This window comes from Nicotiana tabacum, chromosome 11 (assembly GCF_000715075.1).
Source record: "Nicotiana tabacum cultivar K326 chromosome 11, ASM71507v2, whole genome shotgun sequence".
Classification (NCBI taxonomy): domain Eukaryota; kingdom Viridiplantae; phylum Streptophyta; class Magnoliopsida; order Solanales; family Solanaceae; genus Nicotiana; species Nicotiana tabacum.
The window spans coordinates 99740881-99756130 of record NC_134090.1 but is presented as its reverse complement, the minus strand read 5'-3'; the positions used below and the strand labels follow the sequence as shown (position 1 = coordinate 99756130).

At 36.7% G+C, this 15250-nt stretch overlaps 1 protein-coding gene across 3 annotated transcripts; it reads right to left on the bottom strand.

The window, feature by feature from the left end:
- Positions 1–11850: 11850 nt before the first annotated feature.
- On the bottom strand, positions 11851–14266 carry LOC107788373 (mannose-1-phosphate guanylyltransferase 1). 3 transcript variants are annotated; one of them, XM_016610058.2, is made up of 5 exons: positions 14028–14266; positions 13677–13805; positions 13192–13254; positions 12878–13117; positions 11851–12781 (listed from the first exon to the last, which is right to left on the bottom strand). In XM_016610058.2, the coding sequence occupies exons 2-5, from the start codon at positions 13785–13787 to the stop codon at positions 12110–12112; spliced, it is 1086 nt and encodes a 361-aa protein (XP_016465544.2). In that variant the 5' UTR covers positions 13788–13805; positions 14028–14266; the 3' UTR covers positions 11851–12109. The 3 variants fall into 3 exon arrangements, with proteins under 3 accessions (XP_016465544.2, XP_016465538.2, XP_075081416.1); XM_016610052.2 differs by having other exon boundaries at positions 13677–13808; positions 14028–14168; XM_075225315.1 differs by having other exon boundaries at positions 13677–13881; positions 14028–14164.
- Positions 14267–15250: the final 984 nt, after the last annotated feature.

Below are 15250 nucleotides of genomic sequence, written 5' to 3'. Positions count from 1 at the left end.
TGCAAGTCTTTGGTGACTCCCAGTCTGTGGTCAATCAGCTTATAGGTAGTTACGAGGTCAAGAAGCTTGAACTACTCCCATATCATGATTACGCAAAAATATTAATAGGTGGCTCGATGATGTGACTATTCAGCATGTGCCAAGGAAAGAAAATAAGAAGGCTGATGCTTTAGCTGCCCTAGCTTCATCGTTAATCCTGCCTGATCAAGCGCAAGTTACTGCCTGCCAAAAATGGGTAGTACAACTGCCAAATGAGGTTGAAGGTGAAGAAAATGAACTCAAGCATCTTGTTGTTGTTTCTGAAGTTGAGAAAGAAGAATGGCGACAACCCATTGTCGACTACTTATGCTATGGGATACTTCTAGAAAATCCGCGGAGAAGGACTAAAATCCGTCGTCGTGCACCTCGCTTCCTTTATTACAAAGATATCTTATACAGAAGATCATTCGAGGGAGTAGTTTTGCGATGCTTAGGGGAAGATGAAGCACTCCAAGCTTTGCAAGAGGCACATTATGGGGTATGTGGGTCACACCAGTCTTGACCAAAGCTCCACTTCCATATAAAAAGGTGGGATATTATTGGCCAACGATGGTAAAAGATTGCTTGGACTACACTCGAAGATGCAAGGGTTGTCCATTCCATACAAATTTTATTCATCAACCTCCTGAAGTGTTGCACCCGACTATTACATCCTGGCCATTTGACGCTTGGGGATTGGATATTGTTGGACCACTGCCAAAGTCCTCTGGTGGGCACCTATACATCTTGGCTGCAACTGACTACTCAAAATAGGCTGAAGCTGTTGCTCTTAAGGAATTAAAGAAGGAAAATGTTGCAAGTTTCAACCGAGTAAACATTATTTATCGCTTTGGCATTCCTCGTTACATAATAACGGATAATGGAAAGCCATTCGATAATAGGTTGATGAATAAGATTTGTGATCTCTTTGCCTTCAAGCAACGTAACTCTTCGATATACAATGCTGCCACCAATGGTCTAGCTGAGGCATTCAACAAAACTCTATGCAACTTGTTAAAGAAAGTCGTTTCCAAATACAAACGAGATTGGAATGACCGTAAGCAAGCTCAGTGGGCATATAGGACAACTCACCACACGCCAACACAAGCGACCCCTTATGCACTCATTTATGGAGTTGAAGCCGTCTTGCCACTTGAGCATCAAATACCATCATTATGATTAGCTATTCAAGAAGGCATCACTGATGAAGAAAATGTTCGACTTCGATTAGCAGAGTTGGAGGCTCTTGATGAGAAAAGGTTGGAAGCTCAACAGAGTCTTGAATGTTATCAAGCTAGATTGTCTCGCACCTTCAATAAAAGAGTTCGCCTAAGATCCTTTCAAGGGATATCAAGTCCTTGTCGTACGAAGACCCATAATTACTTTCCATAAACTTGTAGGGAAGTTCACTTCAAAATGGGATAGGCCATATGTCGTACAAGAATCTTACTCAAGTGGGGCTTAAAAGTTGGTTGATGCAGATGGCATGAAAATCGGCCCTATCAATGGCAAGTTTTTGAAGAAGTATTATCCTTGAAGTTCTTACGCTCCTCGAGGTACGAGCCTAAACTGCAAGTCTAGATGCTCCTTGACACACGAGCCTAAACTGCACGTTCCTATACTCCTGGCCCGCATGAGTCTAAACTGTGTATGACCCCCACAAAAAAAGAGTCTGCTAGATGGAAAACCTCGAAAGAGGCGGCCTAGGAAAAAGTTAGGACATAAAAAAATCAAAATAAATAAATAAATAAATAAAAATTCTACCTAGTCTGAACTACGGTATGACTTGATCCTCTTCACCGAGGTACATAGGAAGCTTAGAGTTTCATTCTAAGTTCAGTCGCATAAGTTCAAAAGATATATAATTCCCCAATCGTTGTCCGAATGAAGTACGATGGAATGTAATGCATTCAATCAACATTTGAAAATCAAGTTGAGATACCATTATTCTATTAAACTTTGGATCCTATTTGATTTAAAGGGGGCAAGCTGCTATGGTAAATTAGTGTCTTCAATGAAATGATTAATGTCTTTTAGGAGGTTGCCAAGCATTTGCATTGAAGTTCGGGAATTCTCTATAGCTTCATGTTCGCCAAACCTCCAAGTATTTTTTGGTGTGCCTTCACGACGTTTCAAATTCAGTGAAACTTGAAACCAAGATGGTTGGTGAGAATGAAGTTCTTGAATTTTAATTTCTGACAATTAAAAAATTCTTATAATTGCAAGGCTTCCACACCAAGATACAAAAATTTTGGTGAAGTCGCGCTAACTTGGAACTGTCGGCATATCAGAAACCCAAGTCGATTTCGAAATATTATCTGAAATTATCCTTAAGGCATTAAATTCTACATTTTTGATATGTTTTAGATTTCGAAGTTAAGTTTCCAATATATAAATGGTTCATGATTTTGACATTCCTACACCAAGATACAAAAGTTTTGGTAAGGTTATGCAAATATGAAACTATCAACGTGTTGGAATTTAAAGTTAGATTCAAAATAATATCTGAGACGATTCTCAAAGTATTTGATTCCAAATTTTGGATATGTCTCAGATCTTGAAGTCTAGTTTCTATGACATCAAACGGTTCATAATTTCGACGTTTCTACACCAAGATACAATTTTTTTGGTGAACGCAAATCTGAAACTATCAACGTGTCGGAATTTAAAGTTAGATTCAAAATAATATCTAGGGTGATTCTCAAAGTGTTTGATTCTGAATTTTGGATATGTCCTAGATTTTGAAGTCTAGTTTCCATGAAATCAAACGGTTCCTAATTTTGACTGTTCTACACCAAGATATGATTTTTTTGGTGAGACCGCGCAAATCTAAAATTTTCAACGTGGTGGAATCTAAAGTTAGTTTCAAAATATTATCTGGGCGATTATAAAGGCGTTTGATTCTAAATTTTGGATATATTTTATATATTGAAGTCTAATTTTCGAGAAATTAAATGGTTCATTATTTGGACTCTCCCACGACAAAATATGAATCTTTTGTTTCACGCGCTTAAAGCTGAAAATTATGCGACTAAGATAAAAGACAATGTAAAGCAAAAGAGAAGCTGAAACATTTAAGCCCTCGAAGTCTCCAAGTTGAAATTTTCAAGTTCGTCGGTCTCCAAGTTGAAGTCTTCACGTTCGCCACCCTTCAAGTTGAGATATCTAAGCCCTCAAGGTCTCCAAGTTGAAGTCTTCAAGTTGAGGTCCTCAAACTCGTCGGTCTTCAAGTGGAAGTATTTGAGCCCTCAAAGTTTCAGACTGAAACATCAGAGTCCTCCGAATCTTCAAGTTTGTTGGTCTTCAAGTTGAAGTCTGCAAAGTCCGCCGAATCTTCAAAGTTTTCCAAGTGTTCAAGTCGACGTCATCAAGTCCATGAAGTCTTCGAGTTGAAGCTTTATAACTTTCCAATCTTAAGGTGGACATATAAGTCCCTTTGCACCTTAAGTGAGTCTCTTCATGAGTTTGTCCTTAAAAAGAACTATAACTTTCCAATCTTAAGGTGGACATATAAGTCCCTTTGCACCTTAAGTTGGCTTCTACGTGGGTTTGTCGTTAAAAGGAACTATAACTTTCCAATCTTAAGGTGGACATAAGAGTCCCTTTGCACCTTAAGTTGGCATTTCCGGTAGTCGGGTCACATTGAGAGTAATCTCTCCGGTAGTCGGACCATTTTGAGAGTAATCTCTTTAATAATCAGGTCATTTTGAGAGTAATCTCTCCGATAGTCGGGTTATTTTGAGAGCAATCTCTCCGATAGTTGGGCCGCCTTGAGAGTAATCTCTTCGATAGTTGGATCATTTTGAGAGTAATCTCTCCAATAATCGGGTCATTTTGAGAGTAATCTCTCCGATAGTTGGGTCATTTTGAGAGTAATATCTCCGATAGTCCGGCCACATTGAGAGTAATTTCTCTAATAGTCGGGTCATTTTGAGAGTAATCTCTGCGATAATCGAGCCACATTGAGAGTAATCTCTCCGATAGTCGAGCCACTGAGAGTAATTTCTCCGATATTTAGACAGGGATGAGTACCCATCCCCTCACACCCTAGGACCATCTTATTGAACAAGAATATATGTTTCTTGCTTGACCTACAAAAAATAAAAAAAGACAACAAAATAAGAAAAGCACAAGAAAAGAAGAAGAAATCACCTTTGCGTTAATGCTTCCGAGTCCATAAAAATAGATTCAAGTGGCTTGCAAATAATGGAAATTGATGCTAACAAATATGAGCATATGGGTTTATATAGGCATGGCAGAGACGATTTAAAAGAGTAACTTTCGATGTGGGATCGTATGTTTTGCAATCATTTTCCGCATAGAATTTGACTTCTGGCCAATATATTTTCGAAAAAGGATAGGTCTCGTCTCGGCGGAAACACATGAATGCTAAAGCAACTCCAATTGTTATTGGGATTAGGAACTTCACGTGAAATGTACCTAATAATTATGATAGGAGGAAATTCACTTCTTAGTGGGGTATATAGATTTCACTGATGGTTATAATTTATATAGTTTGCATGGTTGTGTCTTTTTCCTTGTTCAAAAGTAATGGTTATTAATTGCTATACATGTAACAAATTGCATGGGGTGACAATACTTCAGGCTTCGTTTTCGATTACGACAAATCTATACTTCAACGTGTTTTGAAGCAGAGAGCATTTGTGAGCATATAAATTTTATCGGAATAAAATCTATAAAATAATATGGACTATATCTCAATATATTAATTCAAATATTATGAGCTAATATAATTAGATTAATTATATAAATCAAATATATATGGATTAAATAAATAAAGTCTTAATCCAATGGGCTAGCCCATTTAATTGGGCTAAAGTAATGAGCCCACTTCATTAAGCCCAAGATGTCATCTTCCTAGAGGCCTAGTTTGGTGCCACGTGTCAAATGACATGGCGCGCCAAGTCAAGTGAAAGAGCCCGTAGGACCATGCCACATGTCAAAATGACAAGACATGTCCAGTCACACTGAAAGACCAATGAAATCGCGCCACGTGTGCAAGTGACATGTTCTGCCAATCAAATGCGACCATGTCACTCTTCAATTTGATTGGTCGGAAAGTGTTTGTTCTTATCATGACTCATCCCTTCCACAACTATAAAAAGGGGTCTTCATAACTCAGAAAAGACATCAGAAGTTATAACAAGAAGCAGGAAAGAGCTCGTGGATCAAACACTGCAAATCCCTCCACAAGATTCAAGATTCAAGCAATCAAGTTCAAGCTCAAGAACGAAGAACAAATCAAGTTCAAGCTCAAGAACGAAGAACGAATCAAGTTCAAGTTCAAGCAATCAAGCTGAAGCTCAAGAACAAGATCATCGTTCATGGCGACAACAAACATAGATTCAAGATCAAGCTCAAAGGCCCTTGAATATATTTACTATTGAAAAGAAGAATCAGAGGATTCATAGAGATTGTAACACTCAAATATTCGAAATAAAATACTACGATTGTTGCAATATTTTTCGGTCCTGATTTTATTTTTTCGACGCAATTTTATTGTCTACAGTACTCTGAGTTGATATCTCTTCTCCTTGTAGCTGAATGAAACAATGAGTTGCTCATGAGAAATCACAATAATCAACCCACTAGGTCTACACCCATTGCACGAATTGAATGAGATATATTCCCATTATGCTAAGCGTGAAAAAAGTCATGGTCAAGGAAGAAAGTTTCTAGTGTTAATCATCCCTCAAAGAAAAATAACCACCAAAAGTGAAAAAAGAAAGATGAGAAGCTAAAAGCAAAGGAATCAAAAACTAGATGCTATCGTTGCGGTGGAAAATGACATTGGACAAATATTTATCGTACACAAGATATTTGGCTGAGCTTTAACAAGCATCTCTAAAGAATTAAGGCCTTAAAGTTAATTTTGTCTCAGACAATGAATTTGACATCACCCACTTGGATGTGACAGACTTCTTTGAGTACCTTGATGAAAAAATGTACCACTTGAACGGTGATGAATATGTGGTTAAAGATGATTGAGTAATTTGATTTTTATTTTTTCCTATTTATAGTAGTTAGTGAATAAAAATCATGTAATCGTCTTTACATGAGTACTAATTTTTCAATTAGTCTTAGTTAGTTTAGCTATAGTCGTTTATTTAATAAAGCTTTCGTTTAGCTATGTTGGCCGGTAAAGAACTCACACACCCAGAAGATGAAAGTAGCAGAGATGAGGATGTTAAGGTGGATGTGCGGGCATACAAGGATGGATAAGATTAGGAATGCAGATATTCGAGAGAAGGTGGGTGTGGCCCCCATGGAGGACAAGATGCGGGAAGTAAGACTCAGATGGTTTGGGCACATTCAGAGGAGGAGCACTGATGCACCGGTGAGGAGGTGTGAGCGACTGACTGTAGTGGGCACGCGGAGAGGTAGAGGGAGACCTAAGAAGTATTGGGGAGAGGTGATCAGACATGACATGACGCGACTTAGGATTACGGAGGACATGGCCCTTGATAGGGAATTATGGAGGTCGAGCATTAAGGTTGTAGGTTAGGGGAGAGGGTGAATATTTTTACAGCACAACTGAGAGAGACTATCTAGTTAGGAGTTAGACTAGGAATGTCAGTGGTCGTCTATTGATGCAGGGCTTTACCTTCTAGTTGTACTATACCAGCCATCTAATTCGTATTTCGTATTTCGTATCCTGTGTTTCATATTTCGTATCTCCTATATATTGTTGTTATTTTATTACGCATTTTTATGGTACTAATATATTATCTCCTATTGCTTTTTTTGAGCCTTTTGAGCCGAGGGTCTCCTGGAAACAGCCTCTCTATCCTTCGGGGTAGGGGTAAGGTCTGCGTACATATTACCCTCCCCAGACCCCACTTGTGGGATTATACTGGGTCGTTGTTGTTGTTGTTGTTGTTGTTTCGTTTAGTCTGTTTTTGTCTCGATTAAATCATTGTTTGTTATTAATTTGGTTCACTTAGCTTTTCTGTTGATTAGCAAAATATTTATTGTAAGTTTTGAGAGGCACTTTGACAAAAGAAAAAAAATGGTTTTTCAAGTTTACTGTTTTGGAACCATAATAATGAACGTGAGGTATGACTACAGTTTAGTCCTTTATGTTAATATGACCATGTCAATCTTTAGTCACCTGTCTGTTATGTATCTTTACATTATAAATATATATAAAAAAAGATAAAATATGAAGTGCATCTCGCTAATGCTAGAATTTATTTGAGAATATGTGTATCTGTTAGTAATAATTATTTTGCCCCAATCATATTGGAAGTTAAATTATTAAGATAGAGTCCAATAATAATACTACTAAGAGGTTTAAGCGTTTTTAGTTGGTTGTCCACTATTTATATTTTTATATTATATTTACCATATCAATTATTGGTATATGTTCAATAGAAAACAAGTTGAAACGTTTTTGTTACTGGGAACGTAGCAGCATTAATTTATAATTAAATTGTTCAGTCTTATCGTTGTCTATTGTATCATTGATTTTTAATTTATTTTCCTTTTTTGGACACTAATAATATTTATTGTGTTATCTTTTACGTTGTATTAGTCACACGTGTAGTGTACTTAGAATTGCATTATTTTTAGTTACGTAATTGTTTGTATCATAATCAGAGTATGCTCGAAATTGCATCAAAAGATCATTATTGAATCATTGAATTAACTTTATATATCTTTTCCTTTTTCTCTGAAAATACTAATGTTCATTTGTATATTTTCTTTTGTATGTCAAACCATGGGAAGCAAATATGGATATCTCTCAAAGCAAACTTGGATCAAAGTTCAATTGTAAAAGTATTTATTTAATTGATTCATGTACGACACATACATTATTCAAATAGAAGAAATATTTCACTTATTTAATATGTGTAAGGCAGATGTTACTACAATTTCTAGTAGTAGTAATTTAATTGAGGACTGTGGAAGAGCTACTATAACTCTGCCTAGGGAAATAATACTTATCACAGATAATACAACATTTTCTCCCAAGTCCAGGAGTAACTTGTTGATTTTTAAAGATATCGCCGAAATGGATATCACATTGAGACTATAGAAGAGAGTAATCTTGAATATCTCATCGTTATCAAGAATGCCTCTGGCTAGAAAATAATTATTGAGAAGTTCCCATATTTGTCTTGCGGCCTGTATTGGACAAGAATTAATGCAGTTTAAGGCACATTCTTTCGTAAACTAAAAGGTTACTGATTCCAATATGTTTGTACTTTGGCATGATCGATTGAGACATCCCGAATCAATTATGATGAGACAAATTATATAAAACTCAAATAGACATCCATTAAAGAACTTAAAGATTCTTTTAAATAATGAATTTTCTTATGCTTCTAGTTATCAAGGCAAGTTAAGTATTAGATAATCACCAATATAGGTTGGGATTAAGTCTCATGCATTTTTGGAACGTATATAAGGGGATATTTGTGGACCTATTCACCCATCTAGTGGGCCGTTTAGATATTTTATGGTCTTAATAAATGCATCTTCTAGATGGTCTCATGTGGCTTATTATCATCTCGCAACCTGGCGTTTGTAAAAATAATGACACAAATAATTCGATTACGGGCACAGTTTCCCGATAATTCAATTAAGTTTATTCGACTTGATAATGCTGTTGAGTTTTCATCCCAAACATTTATTGATTATTGCTTATCAACTGGGATAAAAGTTAAATTTCTTATAGCTCATGTTCACACTCAAAATGGCCTTGCAAAGTCTTTGATTTAACGTATACAATTGATAGCAAGACCATTACTCATGAAAATGAGGTTGCTCACTTCTGTTTGGGGTTATGCCATTTTGCATGCAGCAATACTAGTTTGTCTCAGACCGACAAATCACCATAAATATTCCCAGTTAGAATTAGCTTTGCGTCATGAACCTAATATATCCCATTTAAGAATTTTTGGATGTGCAGTTCTGTAGCATAGTCGTATCGCATCCCTAAAAAATGTTAGGAATATATGTTGGGTTTGAATCGCCCTCCATTATTTGCTACCTCGAAGCATTAACAGAAAATTTATTCGCTACTCGATTTGCAGATTATTGATTTGATGAGACATTTTCCCCAAAATTAGGAGGAGAAAATGGTGAGACCAAATGAAAAATTTGTAGAAAAATCAATCATTGTCTGATCTTGATCCACGTGCCTCTATCATAATCCAGTATCTCTCATGTGCTCCAACATAATCCAGCATATCCCACGTGCTCAACGTGATACGCGCATCACCTGTGCTCACATTGCCCAATATAGCATGGGTAATCACCTGACTCCGGAGGGACGAATCCATATCTAAGTGCTGCATGAAAATCCATCATGCCATAACATATCAATATCATAATAACCGCACGAAAATATCTATTGTGCCATAACAATATCAACCTGCTCAAATGTTCAAATATGCCATAATCATATCAATCTGTATCAACATCACAATCTCTAAGAATGTATGTATATATTCAAGAAATTACAAATAAAATATACAAGGACATAATAAATAAAAACACAGATGCGTGCTCATGATATAGAGTATGGCTACGGCTAAATCAAGTATATCAACAATCTCAAAAATAGCACATCATGCCTGAATATGATGTCAGAAGCTAAACTATAATTTTTAGTATGATAATAGAGTTCACTTAACATACAATCAAATAAAGCATAAGTCAAGAATGACAACAATCAAACAAGGCAAAAAGCAGCCTAAAACTACCCAAATATGGTATAGCCTTAGTGTATGTATGTACGCTTCTCACATCACATATACATTACTCCTAAATCATGTAGCATGTAGTACATGAGTCCGATTTGTAGAAAATTCTCCCTGAACAAGGTTAGACAAGAGACTTACCTCACGCGGAACTGCTTCAACCCTCAAATACCTCTTTTTCTTTGTAATTTTCCCCAAATGACTCAAATCTAACCGAATAATACTTAACGAGATCCAATAAAGTCATAGAAATCAATTTCAAACAATAAAACTTCAAATTTTAATCAAATTTCAAAAGTCAACAAAAAGTTAACCTAGTCTTACATTGTCAAAACCCGAGTCCAAAGTCAAAACTCTTTGACCCATAGTCTCACGAGTCCAAATATGTGATTAGTTTTAAATTCAAGTTCAAATAGGTGTTCAAAACCTCAAAATACATTTTCTTAAGTTATATACAAAACCCCTAAATTTCACTTTTAAATTTCATATTTTAGGTATAGAAATTCATGAAAAATCAAAATATATAATCAAAAAAGTAAGAATTGCTTACAACTTGGAGTGAAAATCTCCTCAAAAGTCACCTCCTCCCGAAGTCTAGGTCTCAAAAACAGTATGAAATAAGGTAAATTCTGAAATTTGGACATTAAATACCCCTGGTCCGAAATCCTTAATTGCGAATGCGACATGCCCATTGCAAACGCAATTCACCAGCTACCTCAAGCTACGTGATCGCGAAGAGCAACACCCTAGCCCTAAAATCCTCCTACGTGATCGCAGTGCTTCGCCAGCCAACACTATGCGATTGTGGACCTTCCTCCGCCGGCACATGCCTCGTGATCAAAATTCACACCCCTGCATTAGAAAATCAGCAATCCAATCTTAGCTCAAAGTGATCCAAGAGCACTCTGAAACTCACCCGAGCCCTTCGGGACTCTGTCCAATCATCCTAACAAGTATATATACCTTATAAAGACTTGTCCAAATGCTCAAAATACCAAAAACAATATCAAAACCAAGAAATACACATCAAACTAAGAATCTCAAATACTCTGAAGTTCAAAATTCAAGCTTTTTACTAGAAGCGACTAATCAACCGTGCCACCCGAGATCGAACCGAACATACGTACAAGTCCAAAATTATCATATGAACCCAGTAGAACCTTCAATATACCAATCCGGGATCGTTAACCCGCAATTTTAATTTTGGTAAACTCTTCCAACTTTAAGCTTCAACTTAGGAACTAAGTGTTCCAAATCACTCCCAAATCTCTTGGAAACCAAACCACTCATCCGACATGTCATAAATTATCAAACCAACCTATCGGAAGTCTAAAATAAGGAAATGGGGTTCTAGAACTCCAAAAGACTGGTCAGGTCATTATGAACAAAATCAATATTTCTTCGTTGAAGGGGTTTATCCCATATTGACCCAGTTCCTAGCAAGGATTTTAGCTTCAATTTAGGAACTATGTGTTCCAAATCTCTCGAAAACTAAGTTACTCTTCCCACCAGATATAAATTATCAAACCAACATCCCGGAAGTCTTAAATAAGAGAATGAGGTTCTAGAACTCAAACGATTGATCGGGTCGTTCCCGCATACAAAATCAATATTTCTTCGTGGAAGGGGTTTGTCCCGCATTGACCTAGTTCCTAGCAAGGATTTTACTTGAAAGAAGATCAATGTGGGACCAAATAACTATTTTATGCTCCAATTTCTTGACTATTGATAAAAAATTACAGGCACGAGATGCTATTTCCTTTTCTTTAGGAGTTGGTGGAACAGCAAAATGGAGCTGTCAATTGGCCCTCCCTCTTTTATTTTTATCTTGCCTAGATCTCATCGTGTCCTAAGTGAGAACATCACCGACGCATGCTAGATACAAACAGGACTATTAAAAAATCGTGGAGATAATATTCTTTAACACATAATTATTTCCTATTGATGATTAGAGAGGATTCATATATTATGTACATAATTATTGTTATTGTGCAAGTAGATGGGCAATAAACCACACACTTATTTGAAGCATCATAGAGTTAGAAAATAGAGGGAAAATAAAAGAACGAGAAGTCACAAGCTGTACATGATTAGTCCAAACAAGTATAGGAAACCACATGGAGAACTTTTATTTCTATGTACACACACACAAAAAAAAATTACTCATTTCCTAATCTCTACATCATATCTAAGAAAGCAGCAATTCAGCACAAAAGTTTGCACCACTCAATTACCAGTACTGACTTATATATATACTTGAAGAATAGGAAACTGGAAAGCAACCAAAAAAGGAATAGCAAAGGGAAAACACATTTTAAAGAAGGTGAATACATAATATCTCCCTAGTGCTAACAATCATATCCTCACATCACTATTTCAGGTTTCAATATGCTAGATTTGATCTCCTTGTGGGGCAAAACTACACCTCCATTGCTGTAAATTTCATCACAAACATGGACATCTTCTCCAAGAATGGTCATGTTCTCAACACGAGCCCATTGTCCAACTGTAGAATGCCAGCCAATGATGCTACTTGAGATGCAGGCATGTTTCTTGATGCGGACTCCTCGCATCACAGTGCACCGGGAGAGTCTAACTCCAGATTCAATAACACAACCAGAACCAATTGCAACATCTGGTCCTATCAAACAACCCTCTCCAATCTTTGCAGACTCATCCACTATGACATTTCCAACAATGTGAGATCCTGAAGCCAATTTAGGTGAAGAATTCTTCTTTAAAGAATCCAGGTAGAGTCTGAGGCCAGTAATGTAATCTCTTGGCTGACCAATGTCCATCCAAAAACCTGGTAAGACCATAGCATACAGTTTCTTCTCTGCTGCAATTTTTGGGAAAACCTCTTTCTCAATTGATGTTGGCCGTAATTGAATTCTCTCTAGGACAGAAGGATTCAGCAGGTAAAATCCAGCATTGATCTTGTTGCCAACAAATAACTTTGGCTTCTCTACAAATCTCTCTACTTGCCCTGTCGATTCTTCCATGACGACAACACCATATTTAGAAGGCTCATCCACCTACATCAACCGGAGAACTTTTACCTTTTGCCTCAGAGATGTTGGAATATCCAAAATTAAGTTTAATTCCAACAGAATTAAAGCTAGGAATTTTACCTTGGTGACCATCAAGGAAGCCTCACCTCCATGGGATTTGTGGAAAGCAATCATCTCCTTGAAAGGATATTCACTGATAACATCACTATTAAGAACAAAAAAAGGTTCACCGGAGTCATCAATCAGCTTATCTCTAGCCAAAGCAAGGGGACCTGCAGTGCCAAGTGGTTCAGTTTCTTGAGAACAGGTGATCTTGATTCCAAGGTTTGCCTCAAATTCTTTCAAGAAGTTCAGCATCTCCTGCACCAAAAGACGCTTCTATTCTGTTAAGTTTTAAACTATCAAGACAAATTTGTAAGGGGTAAGAAAATGACCTCAGGTTGGTAATTAATAGCCAGTACAACTTCAGTTACTCCGACTGCCTTGAGAGCCTCAATCTGAAGAAAAAAGCTTAAGTCAAGATGAATCGTTTAACCACAAAAGAGACACAAAGATCATTGTACTACATATGCTTTGCTTGCTTCTATTTTACTTTACTTTTTGGGATCATAATAGAACAGGGGGAAAGCTCAGTACAGTATTTAAGGATTCTATAGCAATGAGAGAATTAACTATAACACAAATATAACAAATTTGATGATATACTTAGCTAGAGCAATAAGACAAGTAAAATTGTCTGATACAATTCCAAACCAGAACAAATAGTGTTTGTAGTAATAACAATCCAACAACCAAATATATTTCACGAAAACAGGATTAATAAAATAGGCGTATTTGGAGGAATAGGATTGTAAATTGAATAAGCCATAACAAAGCATCATCAATATTAATGAAACTAGAGGGTATTGTGGAAAAGTACCTGATGCAAAATCATGGGTTTGTTGGCAAATTCAACTAATGGCTTTGGGACACTGAGCGTCAATGGCCTCAACCGAGTACCGAACCCTCCAACAAGAATAAGCGCCTTCATTCTGATATATCAAAGCTCCTGCTAAAATAATAAGGCAGAATTTCAGCACAAGAGCCTCACGCATCAGATCCAACGAGTAAAGCTTCATGCAATTCTAACAGAAATATGGCATTAATTAGAGAAACTACATTATCAAATTAACCATAATAGACAGAGATGAGGCGTTGAAATATAGATATTAAAAATGAAAACCGAGATCCAGAAGAAAACTCAAATTAAAGAATGAGTAGCAGGATTCACCTTAGATCTAGAAAATCCAAAGACTGAGGTGCAGAAAACGGATGGACTAAAGCAACGACGGAGTCAGAGAATTTTCCTGAACCAAATAACAACAGCGCTTTCTGTGGTGTTAGAAGATGGTTGGATAATGGACGGATATTATATATACACACAGCTTTGTTAATGTATATGTAATTAACAATGACTTTTTATTTTTGAAACTCGGATTACATTTTCAAGAAATCGGTTGGCGTTCGATTGCTTTTCTTTTTCTTCTGATAGAGTAAGATTTTAATTTCTGAGCTGGCATTATGGGGAACGGTGATTGGGTTGCTTCTAATCACGGGTTAATCATGAGGCTGGCGTATGCTCTGCCTTGTTGGCCTAACAGCGATAAACTGAAGTCCAGTAGGTGGAAAGGCCCCTAGGAATTAGGATTATAGAATATAGATTTACAGTTTAGTCACACTTTCGATTTCTCATAGTTGCAGTGTCACTGGATTTCAGTATTTTAAATACCAGTAAAATGTTACTTAATAAAGAACAATTGTTTGAGCAATATTACAAGTGAAATAATGATTTTTTGTGTTTAGAGAAAGTTGTTTACCCTTAAATCGGATAACAATCAAATTTATACGCGATTTTAAGGATACGTGGATTAATTTAACACAAATAACCAAGAATATTAGATAAATAAGTTAAAGACAAAATAAATTATCAAACCAGTTGCAATGTTATGGCCTAACCCGAACCTAGGTTGAATAGTAACTTTGCCCTCGATTGGATCCTTGGTTCGGGCCCAGTTGTGAATGAAGAATAGAACATTTAGTTAAGAACTTTTGTGGTAGCTAGAAAGCAGAAAATGAATTTCTATTGCTTTGATTCGGGTGTTACAAAAGAAAAACTTCCCCTTTATATGGTAGGAGAGTTTCATCCCTAGTACAAGTCTAAAAAGGATAAAAATCTTCCTTTCTCGTTAATTACTAATCCGCAAACCGACATCGAGCGAGATTTACGTCGTGATATCCGATTAGATACGGATATCACGACCCTCTATCCATCGTGCGTAACCATTTACCATATTTTCCGAGGTCTTAGAACTCGTTCTGAGTCCGGGGAGCGTTGCTTTATCACGCCCGATGATGAACACATCGTTCACCTTTCATGGATCTCGATACGAAGGGCTCCGGGCCTCGATTTCAACCTCGTGCGTCCATGCCCTTCTTCCATTTTCTTCACCTGGA

Coding starts and splice junctions, on each gene's coding strand:
- LOC107788373 (XM_016610058.2), bottom strand. CDS start 13,787: ATGAAGGCGCTTATTCTTGTTGGAGGGTTCGGTACTCGGTTGAGGCCA. Junction 13,255..13,676: donor AACCCATGATTTTGCATCAG/GTACTTTTCCAC, acceptor TTTTTTCTTCAG/ATTGAGGCTCTCAAGGCAGT. Junction 13,118..13,191: donor CTATTAATTACCAACCTGAG/GTCATTTTCTTA, acceptor CTTTTGGTGCAG/GAGATGCTGAACTTCTTGAA.